Source organism: Hemicordylus capensis, chromosome 6 (assembly GCF_027244095.1).
Source record: "Hemicordylus capensis ecotype Gifberg chromosome 6, rHemCap1.1.pri, whole genome shotgun sequence".
In the NCBI taxonomy this organism is placed as follows: domain Eukaryota; kingdom Metazoa; phylum Chordata; class Lepidosauria; order Squamata; family Cordylidae; genus Hemicordylus; species Hemicordylus capensis.
In genome coordinates this window covers 105,707,692-105,725,689 of record NC_069662.1, presented here as the reverse complement: position 1 = coordinate 105,725,689, position 17,998 = coordinate 105,707,692, and the positions used below count along the sequence as shown (strand labels likewise).

At 43.8% G+C, this 17,998-nt stretch overlaps 1 protein-coding gene across 12 annotated transcripts in view; it reads left to right on the top strand.

Moving 5' to 3' along the window:
* The window catches only part of RBMS3 (RNA binding motif single stranded interacting protein 3), a 1,053,558-nt gene that overhangs the window by 833,930 nt on the left and 201,630 nt on the right, over nt 1-17,998 (top strand). For all 12 annotated transcript variants that reach the window (XM_053260504.1, XM_053260503.1, XM_053260501.1 and 9 more), the window contains one exon: nt 15,486-15,643. In XM_053260504.1, the coding sequence (XP_053116479.1) occupies nt 15,486-15,643 (158 nt within the window). The remainder of the gene's footprint in view (nt 1-15,485; nt 15,644-17,998) is intronic.

The following is a 17,998-nucleotide window of genomic DNA, read 5'->3' as shown; positions in this document are numbered from 1 at the left end:
CATTAGGCTACAAGATGGCAATAATGTTGTGACTAATTCCTAAATTAAAACAGAAACCTATGCACATATTTCCCAAATTATAGAGGTCAACACAATATTGTGTTTTAGTGAAGTTTTCTTCCCCTTAGAACAAAGCAAGATTTACTAAATAATGTTGCACCTTTAAGGGCTGGTAGGTTTCCTTTTCAAGCTTCTACATAAAAATGAGTCACTCCATCCACAGGCCAAACTAGTGATATGAAGCTTTGGCTAAATCCACACAAGTCTATATCCCAACAGGAATTCCCAGGTATAAGTTGCTCAGGAGGCAGAGTAAAGCATGACAAAAGGAAGCATTCATATGCCAGTAATCGCATGGGATAGAACTCTGATTTGTATTTATTTGTGGGTCAGTGGGGCAAACAATCTACCATATTTTTGCACCAAGGGTAATGCTGTTTTTTACAAGTGGAAGGGGGGCAGGAACTTAAAAGTATGTGGGCTGTCTTCCTAAGCATAACAACAACAAAATATTTATATACAACACATTTTTATATACAACTTTTCAACAAAGTGGCCACCTAATGGCACAGTGGGGAAGCAACCTGCCTAGAGAGCAGGAGGCTTTTGGTTCAAATCCCTGCTGGTGTGTTTCCCAGAATATAGAAAACTCCTATATCAGGCAGCAGCGATATAGGAAGGTGCTGAAAGGCATCATCTCACACTGTGAGGGAGATGGCAATGGTAAATCCCTCCTGTATTCTACCAAGAAAACCACATGGCTCTGTGGTCGCCAGAAGTCGACACCGACTCGACGGCACAACGTTTCCTTTTTTCACAAAGGTTTCCAAAGCATAGAGAAATAATAAATTAAAAAAAATAAGATGGCTCCCTGTCCCCAAAGGGCTCGCAATCTAAAAAGAAACATAAGATAGACACCAGCAACAGTCACTGGAGGTACTGTGCTGGGGGTGGACAAGGGCCAGTTACTCTCCCCCTGCTTAATAAAGAAAATCACCATGTTAAAAAGGTGCCTCTTTGCCCAGTTAGCAAGCATAAACATTTTTCTCCCTGCCACCTCCGTTGCTCCCCACTCTCAGTCTGCCCCAGCCAAATATGGTAAACAAACATTTCTCTCCCCACCACCTCAATTGCTCCTCAATTGTTTGCCTGTGGCGGAGGATGTGGCACATGCACATCTTCCGGCCAGCTCCAAGCGCCCCCGCCCTGTGCTCCCTCCCTGGAAGCTGCTGCTACTGCTTGCACCTGTTTTGCAAAAATCCCTATGGAGAGCAGCTGGCTGTGGGCTTTCAAATTGTGTTTTTATGAGCATCTTTCTGAGGTGTGGGCACTCTAGGCAGGTGCAGGCAGGTCCCGTTGGTGGGGACTATGCACAAAAATACGGCAGTACTGTAAAGTTTCTTAAAGTTTCTAGCAGTTTTCCAATAGTGACAGTTCAGTGTCCTTACTGTTTAACTTAAATCTATATCTTGATATTTGGTGGTGAGGGGGCTGGTGAGGAGGATGAAATAATTGCTAAACAGCCAGAATATAAATGCAGGGACCTTAATGTGTTGTAATTTTACAACATCTTAATGAGCAATATGGTCTGCACACTTATTTTTATCTCCCCATGAAACAGAGCTAGGGCAGGGTTTCTTAACCTTGGGTCCTCAGATGTTGTTGGACCAACTCCCAGAATCCCCAGACATGGTCTTTGTGGCTGGGGATTCTGGGAGTTGTAGTCCAACAACATCTGGGGGTCCAAGGTTAAGAAACCCTGAGCTAGGGGCTTACCATTTTTCAGTAGGGATCTGAAATACTGGTGAGGAGGCCAAGCCAATGCTTCCCCACCCACCAGTGGTTACAGCCCAGATTTAGCAACAGTGTCTTCTAAATATGTAGAAGATAACCTTGGCTTAAGTCACTTCCTGAACAGTGCTTAGAAGAAGTTGAGTTTTCTTAAAGCCAATGTTTTAGCCGGTACAAAAGAGGTTTATAACCAGTCTATGCATGCTTACTAAAAAATAAGTCTCAAAGGCAGCTTACTCCCCTGCCACTGCTTCTTTACCGTCATAGGAACATAGGACGCTGCCCTATACTGAGTTGGACAAATGGACCATCTAGCTCAGTATTTTCTACCCAGACTGGCAGCATAGCATCTCCAAGGTTGCAGGCAGAAATCTCTCTCAGCTCTATCTTGGAGATGCCAGGGAGGGAACGTGAAACCTAGATGCTCTTCCCAAAGTGACTCCATCTCGTAAGGGGAATATCTTACAGTGCTCACATGTAGTCTTCTATTCATATGCAACCAGGGCAGACCATGCTTAGCTAAGGGGACAAGTTGTGCTTGCTACCACAAGACCAGTTCTCCTCCTTCATCTGACTCCTGTTCTGTGTGGGAGGGGGAAAGGAGGAGAAGCTACCACAATACTCCTCTTCTGTTATTCAGCATTTGTGGATATCTTTGCAAAGAAACTGTTGTTTGCGCCAGAAACAGCCATCTTGAGAGCAGCTCCCAGATCAATGAAAAATAGTTTATTTTACAAGATGGCCACAATGCTGAGGACCAGATGGATTTGATAAGGTAGCATGTTACCTCATAAACTGGGAAGACTATGTCAGGAACATATCTGGAAACCAGCACATAATGTGCATGCCCTGGAAAGGTTTTAGATGTTTCAGCAGCTCACTAAGACTTGCACACAGCTGATTAATCCATGGTGGAGGTGGAGAATGATAAGACATTGGGACCCATCCTTCTTCTGCTACCAGCTCTGCAGGCAGAGGAAACTGCAGACAGGGTCATCCTTTGGGCAGGCCAACCAGGGTGATCACCCCCAGCTCTGCACAAAGACAGGCCTCACATTTGGACAGGCCTGAGCGAGCAGCCTGCTCTCTCTCCTCAACTGAGCACCAGGCCCAGCCCCCACCATTTTGGCCGCAACTGCTTTTCTCACAGCCAGATACCCAGAGAGAGCAGCTACTACTCAGAGAGCAGACACGTGCCTGCAGGTATATGTGCACTCTTTCCCCAGCCCCCACTACCTTCCCACTGTGGATAGAAAGGAAAGGATATAAGAATCAACCTTCAGCTGCCACTTCCAACTACAAGGAAGAACAAATTGTAAACTGAAGAATTCTCAAGCTAAAGGATTCCATGCCCTGCCCACTTCATCTAGCCTAAGTCCCATGTCCACCTCATTTACCACGGCTCTGCAAAGCACTCCCAGCTAGCAGCAAGAAGAGGAGAAGCAGAGCAGCGGTGCAGGGGACCTGATTGCGGTGGTTCATGGTGGGGCACAAGTGTCCTGTCTGAGTGTCCTGATTTGCTCTAATACTCCGCTGGGCTTTTATCTATCTAGAGCTACCTAGAATGGGAACTCCAGCCAGGAAGAAAGCCCAGAAGCAAAGGAGACTCAGGGTGGTGGCAGGTCCCACCCCCTTGAGCTGCTGTGCAATAGCCAGGCATGCCAATGGATCGCAAAAGCCCAGCAGCAGCTGGTGAAGGAAGAAGATGTGGATGCCGTGGACCAAGGCCGACAGTTCTGAAGGCAAAGGAGCTTGGAGACAGAGGAGAGTGACACAGAGCATAGTGTACACTTGACACAGGCCATGCTGAGTCCCTGATTGTAGGGGGAGGGGGGAGGGAGACAAGGAGCTGTGAAGGAGGAGTGTGGCCAAGGGGGTGTGCCACTTGACCCCAGCCTTGCACCCTCCTAGGGATGGCCCTGACTGCAGATCAGAGATCTGCTGTTCTTGACTGCCACCACTGCAGGTGTCTGGAAGGTGTATTGCAGCTTCCAACCCAAACAGGATCAAGTGACCTGAGAAGCCAATGAAATCTCATCTGGCTTTGTGTGACTGCTATCTTTCTCTGGCCTGGCTCCTCCTCCTGAGTAACTAGATAGTTAGTGAAGGCTTTGCTGCTACAGACTGCCTGGTGATCCTCCCTGGACTTACTGAACTAGCAGCCTGCTTCCCGGCTTGCCATCCTGGTATCTAAACAGTGTAATTAAACTAAACTGAAACTAAACAAGAGTCTGGTAGTCAGATTGGGATAATCTGTGTATATGTAAAAGTTCTCTGATGTGCGGTAAAGGGATTCACTGTTAACTTCACTGGAGTGTCTCCAGTGCATGCAAGAAACTGTCTTGCTACCGAAGACAATCTGAAAACCTGCATTCATAGGCACTGTATGTAAACTTTGGCATGAATACAACTGGATTGGATACAAAGCTTTGAATAAGCTAGAAACCGTTAATATTTTCTTATGTAAGATGTGTCAAAGTAGGGGTTAAAATGGACTAGCTTAGAAACTAAAAGAGCATGAAAAATAGACAAACACAATCTGCAATAGGTTATGGTAGTTCTGGTTGAGTGAGGTCAATATTTTTGTGCAAAATATTAAAGAACAACAACACCAAACTCAGATTCAATATTATGTTCTGAAGGCACAGGCCACATCATGCTCCCTTTCAACAGAAAACCAGAAGAAAATCCAATCAGTATTGGCAGATAGTATTGTATGATGGAAGATTCTTCTACAAATAGAGTAAGTGGACCAATCAGAACTCAGCCTTAAGCAATATCTCCTTTCAGAATTTGGGGCACTGTTCATAAACAAACTTAATTAACCGCAGGCTCAATTTGTTCATTTAAGATCATCTACCAGCATGCATCAGATACAAAAACCAAATATTAGTGGAAATATTTTAAATATTCAAGCATTAATGGTATTGCTTATTGCAAATAGTTTATTTCATTCCTTTTATTTTTTCTGTTTAGAGTTAATATTCTTGAAACTGCTGATTCTTGCGAATATGTATTGGAGCAAATGGTCTTTCTTTAAAGCAGCTATTAAAGGTATTCACCCTCCATTAAGTGATTAATGAATTGCCAATTAAGTTACAGTCTGTGATTTCTTTTTGTTGATAGGAAGAGGACAATATTAATTATTTTTTCATCAAACAAGTGCATATCAATACTTGTTTGTGCATACCAAATAGTAAACAAAACAAAACCTTTTAAAATGAGCACAATAGCAGTATTATCTGTATAGCATTTTTCAGAAACATGGGGCGCACACATTAGGATTAGCAGTAAAATATGTGTGATGTAAGCAAACAATACAATAGTCAGCTTATGCTTGTTTGATATCACATACTAGTGCTGGTCTGAACACTTTTGCTCAAGCTCCTTTTGGCAAAAATGTTCAGGGAGGAAGCACACAAATTTCACCCAATTTTCAAATGAATGTTTGGGCAGGCTTAGCAGCAGCAACAACAACACCATAAGTGTCTTTGAAAATGATCCTGACGCATTGCACTTGTGAAGACAGTAGCAGGCATAGGCTGTTAGGAATGCTTCAAAGGCACATAGGGACATAGGAAGTTGCCTTATTCCGAGTCGGACCATTGGTCCATCTAGCTCAGTATTGTCTACACAGACTGGCAGTGGCTTTTCCGTGTTTGTGGGCAGGAGTCTCTCCCAGCCCTATCTGAAGATGCCAGGGAAGGAACTTGGAACCTTCTGCATGCAAACATCCAGAGCGGCCCCATCCTCTTAAGTTACAGCTGCTCAATTTCAGCCCTCCTGCAGAATTTGGCCTACAACTCCCATTATCCCTGGCTATTGGCCATTGTGGCTGGGGATTATGGTAGTTCAAACAGTGGTACACTTCCCCCTGGACTTTGGGGCCAAGGTCAAGGGCTTCCACACCCCCTGGGCGGCCCAAATAATCTTTAGTCTGTCCTGGGTGGTGTGGTTTGTGCTCTCAAGAACCTACATGTTAAAAAACGATGCAGCGGGGTGTGTGTGTCCAAAAGCCTTTAGGTCCAGGCTCCAAAATTACCTAGGTGCACCTCTAAGTCCGAAAACAGCTGTGGTGCCTAAGTTGAGCAGACCTGCCCAGGGGCACACCTAGGTAATTCTGGCACTTGGACCATCTCGGCACTAGGCCCCCCCTCAGCATCAGGCCCCCCCAAACCTACTCTTGGGGGCCTCCTATCACACCAAACCTCCATTGTTGTTTTTAATTTCAGCCGCCGCATGGCTGAGGGATGGCTGCCAGGGGGTGAGCCTAGCAGTCTCCCCCCCCCCCCGCCGCGCCACCTGGCAGCGGCCAGAGCAATGCTGGGCCTGTCAGTTCGGCCCAGCATCTCTTGCTAACTGCGAGAAGTGCCTGCGCAGTTGAGAGAGATAGTTGCAAGCCCATGACATCAACCCCCCCACCCAAGAAACCTTTGGTCAAAAATTGTGTGTCCCCTGAAATGAGCCTCTGTTTTTGCTACCTGTACGTTGGGTACTGAAAACGAGGAGGCATTTCAGCACTATGTACACAGTCAAAACAGCAGGTGCTAGATACGCATGGAGTAATAATTCTGGACCCTGGGCAGGGCCCAGCGCCTGAGTCTCTTGGGATCAGTGTTCCCTCTAAAGTGTGCACGTGTGCACACATTCACATGTTTTTTGATATCCACTCAGTCAATTTTAGATCCCACTCAGATTGAATCAGGAAGGCCCCATCCTAAATGCACGTGTGCACACACTGCCTTGATACTGCTGCCCAAAACAAAACTCATTCCACACACAGATGGGAAAAAAAATGAGAGAGAATACTGATGAGGATGTAGATCTTACAGAAAACAATGATTGGCTTTCTGACCAAATTTATGCAAGGAAGTCCCATTGAAATTGAAAGGACAAGTTAGGGATGCCTAACTTGTCCTTGTAATTTCAATCGGACTTCCTCAAGAAAATTTATTTTGTGTGTCTGCCACTCACTTCTTCTATAGGTTACCACAATTGCATATGTTTACAAGCTGCTGTCCCTAAGCAGTACCTTCCACACATATCAGAACACAATCCAAACTGCAACTGTGCCACAATCAGAAATGAAAAGTCAATTGATATACAGAGAGAGAGAGAAAGAGAGAGAGAGAAGACACAGACTCTCTCATTCATGCATTCATGCAGTCAAGGAATTAAGAATGATGTATGAAATATAAACATGCCCAGTTCATATGTAACTCGGTTCATATTTAACATGGTTCATACCAGGCGCGTAACAATGATAGGGCAAGGGGAGACAGTTGTCTGGGGGCCCCACTGCCTGGAGGGGCACCCCAGAGGCACCTCATGTGACTCCCCATTGCCCCCTGCCCAGCCCCATAGCCTCTCAGCCACTTGCCCTCTTCGCCGTCTCTCCTGCTTGTTCTGCTGGCCCGCAATCGAAGCAGCAGGCAAGCTGCAAAGAGCTCCTCTTCTCCCGCCTCTCAGCTGATCGGCGGGTGGGCGGGGCTTCCACGGAGGCCTCCGTGTAGGCCACAGTGAAGCCTGAACTCGATTAGGGCCCAAGCAAGCCAGGAAGGAGGAGGCAGCCAGAGTGTTCTCTGCAGCAGAAGACCCCTTGCTGCCCTGCTCAACCCAGACCAGCATTTGCCAGGTAGAGTGTGAACTCCTTTTTGTGGTTACCTTTCCCGCCCCCCCCCCATCTGCTTGCCATAGGGCTTGGATATGGGGGGGGGGGAGACCGAGAAGTCTCTGAATATTTATTTTGAAACAGCTTGGAAAATTTGCTGACTTAAAAAAATCTATCTAAAAAGTCCTATAAGTGGCTTGTTTCATGGCAGAAAATTGCAAAAACTTCTGGAACAGTATTTTATTAATTTTATTTAGTCATTCATTCATTTATAAATGCACTTATGTTCAAGTTGTTTTGCAACCCAGAAGGTCTGAGTGAGAACTGTGAAGCATGTGTGGTGCTTTTATTTTATTTTTCTTGTGTGTGAACTGCTCCCCAATAACTTGCAGGGACTTCAGGGTAAATCTGGCCAACATGTGAATGCAGCACCTCCATTCCAGAGGAGATGTGTCTTAAAGGGCTTTAAAAGCCTCCTGTGAAAAACTTCCTGCAATCAAACTTGACTGAATTTGTTCAGAATTCTGAGAAAACAAACATAGGTTCACCCTGCATGGTTGAAAGTCTCCTTTGCTAATCTGCAGCGAGGGGCCCATTTTAATAATTCATCTTTCTAGTGTGTTCTAGGCATTAAAAGTAATACAAATGTATAGTACTCAATGTATATCACTATATATTGTGATGTGTGTGTGTGTATTCAGTGAAATGTATTTGCAGGCAGCATACTTATTTTGGAATATCAGACTTAAATCCTTGGGGGGCCTGGGGTGTGCGGAGGCCCTGGACTTTGAGTGGGGGGGGGCATTTTAAAATCTTGTCTCTGGGCCCACTCCAACCTTGCTACGCCCCTGGTTCATACGTAAAATGCTCATAGTGCCCCCTCCCCACATTCTCCCAACCAGACTTGGATGTTGGGAAGAGCTGCCTCTCTACAGTCAGTGAGACTGCAGAGAGGTGGGGTAACTGGCTTTGTGGGCTTCCTTCTTCACAGGAGGACAGCCTGCACAGCCAATTAGACCAGAGTGAAGGAGGAGCTTCTTCCCTCAACTCTGGCTCTTTTGGGCCCAAACTGCAGTGCCAGCATTTGTACGTAACGCTGGCACCACAGAAATTGAGTTTGCGGCAGCAAAACTCCACTCTGACTGAAGGTTCAGAGTGGAGTTTGGCAAGGGAAACCACAGGTCGCTTTACCCCGCAAACTCCATTTCCCCTAGTTTGGACGTTCAGGTTTGGGAACTGGAGATGAAGGGGCCTCTGGCTTCCCAATATGTACACAGGCGTTGCTGTGAAGGGGCTGCTACTGAGTGTTTTTGCTAGCTGAACAGTACTCCTAAACCATTGCTCATAGGTTTCCTACTCTTCTCCAAATGGACAACAGTTAGGTAAGCTTTGCGCTAGCAGCAGCCTCATCTTATGTAGATCTTCTGTGGGAGAACCTGCCTGTTTGGATCCCCTGAACTCTAGAGTCTGCCCAGAATTATGTTCAGCACTTTCACTGCTCAGGTCACTGGTGTCCTTTTTGTGCCTGCCTGAGCTTCCTTTGTCTTTCTCCTCGCTGCCCACTTACTCAGGGCAGCAAGCATGAAGCCTGATCCTTCTTGCAGTCACCAATCTGTGCCACTTCCACTCCTCGGCAACTGAAACGTGGGACTGGCAGCCATTCAAATTATGTAGCCCTGGTATGTAAACACATTCACCTTGCCTGAATACACAAAAGCCCCAGTGGATGGAACCTCACTGTTCCCTTTCTCATCCAGCAGCAGCACTCTGTTTGGGGCCATATCTGGGCCATTATTTCTCCAGCCAGTGGGCACCCTTAACACCTGCAAGCCCACAGTGGAGTATGAGTCTTCCCTGGAGCAATGGATGTCTTTTTGGTTTACTAAAAACTCTGTCTTGCGGGTTTACTAAATTTAGAATGTGAGCTAGTCAGTGCAAGATTCTATTCTGTGCAGCTATAAAACAGGATCCATTCTTGTGAAATTCTCCTGCCATTATAAGATGGTTCCCATGGTTATCTTCTTTTGGCAGAAGTATGTTGTGTGAAAAATGCCCTAAGAGAACTATGAGATTCTGAGAAGTATATTTAAAGGGTGACCAATCTGTTCTGATCTTGAACATTGTTCTAGGTAAGCTAATCGTCTGGAAATGCTTCCAACGACCAGTTCAAATGAAGTGAATAACCATTTGAAGTGGATAACGGCCATTTGTTAAACAACTAATATTATCCTCCAACATGCAGTATAACAAAATGTTAAAGTCTCTGTTCCCTCTGCTCTGTATTTCAAAGTGTCTCTCAGCTTCAGCCATGTGGAGTATTTCAGCCTGGATCAGTTTGATTGCTCCCAGAAGAGTTGCTTGGCACAGCTCTGGAGGCTTGACTCAGATCTTCCTCACTGGCAGCAGTGACAGAATTCCTGGCCACATCCCCTACACAAATGTTCCTAACTGCTTCTCAAGCTCAGCTCTCACAGCAAGGTGTTCAGTGCCAAGTGCTTAAAATGCTCTCACACAGCAGTTAGTGTAAATATTGTTTTTAACATATCATTAATTTGCTGGACTATATTTTCAGCTTGCCAGCAATAAGCTGGCTTGAGATTTGTGCACACCTGTCTTCACATATACACATTCACATTCACATTCTCATTCTCCCTCTCCCTCTCCCTCTCCCTCTCTCTCACACACACACAAACACACACACTGATTTAACATGGATCTATCCGTATAAAATTTGGAGGGGGCGTGACTTGGGGGAGTTTTCTTTGAGCCATGTAGTTCAGTGATCAGATAGGGGAGTATGTTTGGATTTTCAGCTCTTTCGGAAGTTCTTGCTAGAACTCTTGCCACACTATACCAATAACAAATACTTATATACTGCTTTTCAACAAAAGTTTCCTAAGCTATTTACATAGAGAAATAATAAATAAGATGGCTCCCTGTTCCCAAAGGGCTCACAGGCTAAAAAGAAACATTAGATAGACTCCAGCAACAGTCACTGGAGGTACTGTGAAGGGCGTAGATAGGGCCAGTTACTTTCCCCCTGCCAAATAAAGAGAATCGCCGTGTATAAAAGTTGCCTCCTTGCCCTGTTAGCAGGATCAGTTAGCAGGGCTCAGGTACCAGTCAGGGGAGTAGCTATAGTTGAGCTGGTGGGTTAAAAGAACGTGGGGCCCCCAGCTCCTAAGGGCCCCCCCCAACTCCACACCTCTCCATTTTCTTCATTATCTATCTCCCTCTCTCCACGGGCTGCTAGGGAGAGGAGTGAACACGGGGCCTCCCTCTCCTAGCTACGCCCCTGACACCAGTTGAAGCTTCTGAACATGTGTCGAAGGCAGCCTCACCAAGTCAGATATCTGCTCCCATCCCAAGCCTAGGTAGCAGTCACTGGTCCCAAGGCTAGCTAGAACTTCCATTGTTCCAACTGGAAGATGAAACTGAATGCTCTAAACGGAACCTGCTGGAAGGAGCGTATGACTCCATAAGAACATTAATTGAGCCCTGTCGGATCAAACAAAGGTCCATCACGTCCAGCATTTTGTTTCTTACAATGGCCAACTAGATACTCTGGGAAGTCTTCAAGCAGGGCATGCAATAATCCTTTCTTGCCCCACAAGCAACTGGTATACTGCCTCTGAGCATGGAGGTTCCACATGGTGAATCTCATCTCTGAAAGTCTCTAATTCCCTTTTAAAGTCACCTAAGCCTGTGGCCTGGAAGCCACCTAATGGCAGTTGAATAGGGATAGTTGCTCTCCCCTTGATAAACATGAGAGTCACCTCTTGAAAAGGGGCCTCTTTGCTTGGTGAGCAGGGTTGTCAAGTGTATGCACAATGAACAGGGCTGCAGTTTCTTTCATATGTGATCAGGAAAGAGGCAGCCATTTGATGAACTATGGGCCATTTTGCAGGAGCTGGAAACAGACTAAGCAAACAAAAGATGCTTTTTAATAACTGAATAAATGTCAGGAGCTACTTTATGCCAGTGGGTCTGTACTATTTCATTTTTAAATAATGACTGACCATTATGCTAAGCGTGTGGTCTGTATTGCACTATAGCCACTAAGAAACATGGCTCAATTATTTCCCCTCTTTTAAGAAGAAATATATATGCATTTCATATATTACTAATTTTCTTTTGAATGTGAAATGGTATCTGCAAAGGGCGGGGGGGGGGGAAGCTGTGGATATGCATATATTTGGCCCATTGCCTGAGGGTCATATTCAGCCTATAGCTGTAATTTCATTGCAGTCACCAAATGTTCTGAAGCATGAAGTGCCAGAAAAAGCTTCCTCTCACGTAACTAATTAGCATGAACTTAATGCAGAAATGTATGAATGGGATTGTTTGATTCAGCCACAATGTCTTATACAAATCATATGATAGGTGGTAGTCCAATCAATTTTTGTACTGATTTCAACATCTTAGTTAGGGGCATAACTATATAGCATTGCCTGGGTGATAGCTCACTCTTCACTCTCCACTGTTTATGTATGAACAGGTGATTGTAATAAATATATATGTTAAATGGAAATTTTTCTTAGCCAGGGTAATGTGTGCATGCAGGTGTGTGCATGTGTGTGAGAGGGGTCGGAAAGAAAGAAATAGAGTGTGTCTCCATGTGTGGGGAGTGTGATATTATTTGCATAGGTGCAAGAGAAAGGGTATCCCAAGAATGTTTTGTTTTTCAACATGGGTTTACAGTTCTTCTGCAACAAAGGCGCAATGTGGTAGTATATGAGAGCCAGCTCAATTCGAACCATGGCCACCTCCACCATCCCCACTGTCCCCACCTCTTTAAAATTAAAAGTAAAAAGTACCCTTTCTCTCCCTCCCCCCACCGTATTATTATAGGGAATGCCATTTACTTGTAAAGGGGAATCCTTGCTGGATTCCCCTTTATCCCCCAAACTGGCCCATGAACCAATTTGGCTGAACCTGAGACTGAACTGGCCAAATGGGGCAGCTCACATATCCCTACAGTGCGGGTAGGGAGAAGAAGAGTACGGGACTATCTTTGCTGCTTGTCCCAGGGCCCACTCCAGCCTTGCTATGCCTCGATAGTAGTCATCTATGCTGCTTAATTAAAACAGTCACATGCATTTTGCCTTGCTTAGGATATGGCGAAAGTCACAGGTGAAAAACTAACTCAGAATGTATGAGAGAGCAAATTCAGTCATTCTTGAGTGTAGCTGGGCATGTTGAAGACCATTTAACTATTTTAAAAAATTGTTGTTAATCTTTAACATACATAAGAGCATTTAACTGTATTGTGTGAGTTGTGTTTGAAATGTCCATTTTTTTGGAAGCAGATGTTTCTCTAGGAATATGGAAATATATAGGTAACCATATATAGAAATTGTACCATGGCTGATTGTTCCTTCTTTTAGAGTAAGCACCTAATCTGTGCTCTGATTTCTGTGAAGGTGATTTCTGTGTGGTTGTGGAGAATGTCAGTCCCCTGTGCTTTGATTGGCCGATTAATCCAATCTGCTAACTAATCAAAGCATCAAGATTTGCATAATAGGATGATTGTTTTGGAATAATGGAGTTGTGGAACTGGAAAGCTTTTGCTGAGATTGACTCCTCTAATAATGCCTTTCCTCCAGTTGACTCCAACACTCAGAATTCTTACTGTGTTTACTAGCAACACAGAATCTCCCTCCTTTTCACCTAGAGCAATAACATGAAAATGGGATAGGGGTGGCAAGGGAAGGATCAACACAAAAATTGCACAAGATAAAAATAAAGGAAAATGGTTTCAAAAGGTTTAAGACAAGTCTTAGAACTTGGAACTCATATCTTTTCTTATTTTCCTTACTTCAGTCATCAGTTCACTGCTCTGTTTCTATATGCTAAACACTGCAATAATCCCAACCCTTTGCTCACATTTCAATTCTGAAGTACAAAAGAAGCAGACAGCATCTTGGTAGCTATAAAACAGAAACTTGGGAGTGATAGAATATGACAAGAGACAAAGAGGAAACTTATTTTGGGCAAAGCAAGAACAAGAGCTCAAAGGACAATGTAGATTTTCAGTTTTCCTTTCCAAGATGACTTTTTGTTTAAAGTCTGCAAAATACTTTAATGAGCGTTTTTTCACATGGACATCCAAATGAAAATATGTACTGCAAAACTGCTGAAATGCCCTCCGAACTGTAGGAATATCTGTGATGATTGTATCAGAATGTGGCCCACATGCATCCTTGACCATTTGTTTCCAGGCCTATTAGGCATGGCAGTTTTTGCCCCCTTTCTTGGTAGGTTGCTAGCAAATAGATTTGAAATGAGGATGGGATTTGATTAATGATTGCTTGTGTCATAAAGCACTGATGCCATCCCAGAGTAGGGATACACAGTCCTAATCCCTTATGCTGTTCCTAGGAGAGAGAAACACTTGAGGGAGACTCTGCCAGATGAAAGTTACAAGCTCCTCAAACACTGTCTTACCTTGCCGTCCCACTCTGCTTTCAGACAGTACGTTTCTTGCCTGCACCAGGAAAGCAGTTTCAGGAGGAGAGGGCAGACAATGAGTCACAGACGTGTGAGACTTTATTGTAGATAATAACATCAGCAACCACAGTTTTAACAGTTACTTCCCCTCCGGTTGAGTCACATAACCATTTTTCCCCATGATGCACTTATTATTCTTTTGGCCCAAAGGCTTGTCTATAAAATGTATCACCTTAGTTTAAGGGTGTACAATTTATATTGTTGATCAACAAAGCTCTCTTCTGTACAATGTATAATATTCTTCTTAAACTCATGATAGTGCCATAGTAAGCCAACAACTGTCTGTACAATCATGTATGAGAAATAGGGCCATCCTTAGCCTTTTGCCACCACCAAAAGATTTTAGCCAAGTAGTGTGTGTGTTGGGGGGGGGCAGATTCTGAGGATTTGTGTGTGTTTGTGTGTCTGTGAGAATTTGTAACTTAGTAATTGGTTTTCCCTGCTCCTATATCTCCTATTCTTAAACAAACAAACAAAAGTTATGACAGCTATGTTATAGCAGTAACCATGTTGGTGCATACTCACAAAGAGAGATAATGTCCTTGAATATGGGGTATTGTCTAGAAAATGGAGATGTGTGTGTGTCCCTCATGTGCACTGAAAATATCTTATTTTTGTTTATTTTTACATTACATCCCTCTGAGGAGCCCAGAGCGGTGTACATGATTATGTTTATTGTCACAACTCTATGAAGTAGGTTAGATTGAAGGATAAGTGACTGACCCAGAGTCACACAGTGAGTGTCATGATTAAGTGGGATTTGAACTCTGGTCTCCCCTATCCTAATTCAGCACCCTAACTATTACACCACTCTGGCTCTACTAGCTGATACCCTCACTAACTGTGCAGAGATTCTGTGAGCCTAGTGCCATCACAGTGTTTAGGGACGATTTTCGCTGATCTCGCTTTCCCCTAGAAGCACATAAATATGACCCCAAGGGTTGTGCAGCCATCAGAGACATATTTATGGGTGTTAAACAGCACTTCCAAGAGAAGGAGGGCTTGGCAAAAATTGCCCCGCTTATGCAATGAGAGTGTAAATGCTGTGGAGCCACTTTGTTTGTATGCAGCACCCCTGCATGCTTAGCAAGGATGTCGGCCACTGATTTTATCCCTTCTAGTAGCAATTTTATCCATTTGCCAAAGTACTTTAATTTTACCTTTCTGTAAAATTTGAGGGGGTTGTGCTGCAGAAGAGGGATCTACCTCACATTGTATGCATCCTGTCTTTTGCTGGTTGTTTCAGCATAATTTTGTGCCAAGCTCCTCAAGAATCCTGTGCTATTGGTATGGGAGGAATTGCTGAAAATGAAACTTGTAAGCTCCTGTAGTGTGACTTTTGGCTCACAGTCCAACATTCTGTTCTTACCCATTGAGTGTTCCTAACCATGCTTAACTCCGTTTTGGATTGTGGCCATAGTCCTGATTCATAGGGCTACAGGCATCCATTTATCCAACATGTATAATATCTGTGTCCTGGCTGAGAGAGAGAGAGAGAGATTAGCGAGGCATAATTGGAGCTAAAGTTGTTCTGTTGGTGTTGAGTCTTATTAGACTGTTTCTTTTATTTTAGCAACAAGAGCAAGACCCCACAAATCTTTACATCTCAAATTTACCCATTTCCATGGATGAGCAAGAGCTGGAAAATATGCTGAAACCCTTTGGACATGTCATTTCCACCAGAATATTAAGAGATGCTAATGGCGTCAGTAGAGGAGTCGGCTTTGCCAGGTAAAGACGTTGTTCTTTCTTATTTATGTACTGGGTTTATTTCACTTTTTATTATAGACTCTTGACCTTTTGCAGAGCCTCTGAAGCCATTGCTCTGAAGCCTTGTAGCTATGGAATATGCAGAATGTTCAAGGGGACAGCAGCTTTATTGGCTTGTATGTTTTACAGTAACTCAAAGAAACACTCCTTGAAAACTTAGTTAATTTTATTTAGTGAAATGGCAGTAAAATAATCATGGATAATGAGGCAGCAGCTTTAACCTGAATACATGTAAGCACCACTCTGTCCAAAACCTGTACAATTATGCTAGGTATTTCTTAATTAACCATTGGAAAAAGTGATGGGAGGAGTGAATAAGGAATAATTCTGAAATACATAGGATCTGTTGTGTGTCTGTGAGAAACTTGAAAGTCAGTGGTCTGGTTCAGATGTAACATGGAGCCAGAATAGGTTCCTGGTTTTGTGCAATTATCCCTAGCATGCGAGGTGACAAAGGATTGAATGCATGCAAGGTGACAAAGGATTCTGTATCTGATCATCATGTAGAACAGGCTTTCATTACATTCAAACTTGTTGATCCTGACTTATTCTCTGCAGAGAATAACTATCAGGTACCATTGTGAACCACCCAGGGACTTTTTTGTATAGGCAGTATACAAATGTGATAGATAGATAGATAGATAGATAGATAGATAGATAGATAGATAGATAGACTCATATACCTTAGCCCTTGTTTTGTGTTGTGTTGTGTTTTGTTGTTCTAGGGTTGGACCTGAAATTTTTCCAAATTTGAAATAGAATTTCAGGGTCCCTTACAAGAAAAACAACAACCCGAAATTCAAACAGATTAAGGGCTCTTCCGAAGGAGAAAGATCAGATAGTTTCTGTGATGGTTTCTTCACGTGATTTGCTGTGCAGACAATATAGGGACTAGTGTGAGATGAAGAGCCCTTTCTCATGATCAGTAAGAAAGGGCTACAGGGTCAGCGAGGAGGAAGCCTTTAAAAGCTTACCGCCCTGTAGAGGATCTGTTCCTGATGGTTGGGTGGGCGGATGGCCCACCCAGACAATTATTGGCTGCTGCTGGTAGCTCAGAGGGTCAAGGTGCTGAGACACGTTGCCCCCCACCCCGGAACTCCCATTATGACAATTCCTGCTCCCCTCCCTGAAGCTGGCCACGAGCCCTGCAGTCTGACAGCCCAGCCAGGGCAGGCAGATGAGCAGGAAAATGAGGTTAAGAAAGTATTTTCTCTTAACCCCATTTAAGCAGATGGCTCTGTTGGTGGGTTTACGGCTGAGGTGCCGCTAGGACTGGGCATGATCCTGGCAGTTCTCATGCACAGGCAAAACTGGCCTTGGCTTCATTAGTCCAGTTTTGCCTGAGCAGGAGAACAGCCTCGAAGATTGTAGGGGATGGATTGGTGTAGAATGCATTCGACAAGTGCATTCAAGAAAGCCCCAAGCAGATGTTCCCTTCTATATCACATTAAGTTATTGCTGTTTTGTGGCACATTTAGGCAACTTGAAAAACCAGTTTGTTTCTGAGCTTTTTAGAATGCTCTTCCCATGCAGGGCACATCATGTAGATGCACATCTGTTTCTAGCAAAGATGAATGTTTATCAGAGTTTTGGAACTGAAGTTCAGATACCACATATTTTTTTTTAAAAGATTTAATTGTGTGATTCTTGCCACCGACTTGAGACACAGGAAGAAAATTCTGTTAAGCAGAAACAAAAAGAATCTGAAACAGGAGGATTGTCATTCCTGAAAACGCTTTGCATAAACTACGACTTTGTTGTCAGCAAAGCAAAATTCACCCTGTATTAAAGAACCTGACATTGCAGGAAATAACCGATGAGTGAGGAAAATTATGACAGCTTCCTCATACATTCCTTTTTGATACAGCATATCTTAATTCATCATGAGTAATAAGGGTTTCCCCTATGCTAATAAGGTGGCATAAGTTAATAGGCATTGCAATTTCACCTTATGTCCTTGATACAAAAGAACATTGCTCTCAAGAAAATCTTAAAATAACATAGTCTGCATTCAACCGACAAAACAGAGTGAAAGATGAGGCACTATTGCTGTTGCAATAGTGAATTAATTAAGTTGCCTTATTATACATTTGCTAAAGGGAAAGATGTATCTGGAGCATTAACTTGCAGCTGAAAGCTTTTTCGCAGGAATGCATTTAGCAGAAATGGGAGGGAGGGGAGAGATGGCAGGGTGGAGCATAGCCTTTAAAAAAAAGCAAGGAACATAAGTTGTATTTCCATAAAGAAGAAAGACAAGCAGTGTTGTAGACTCTTTAGGGGAGTATGCTGTTCACACACTCTTCACATAGAAAGGTG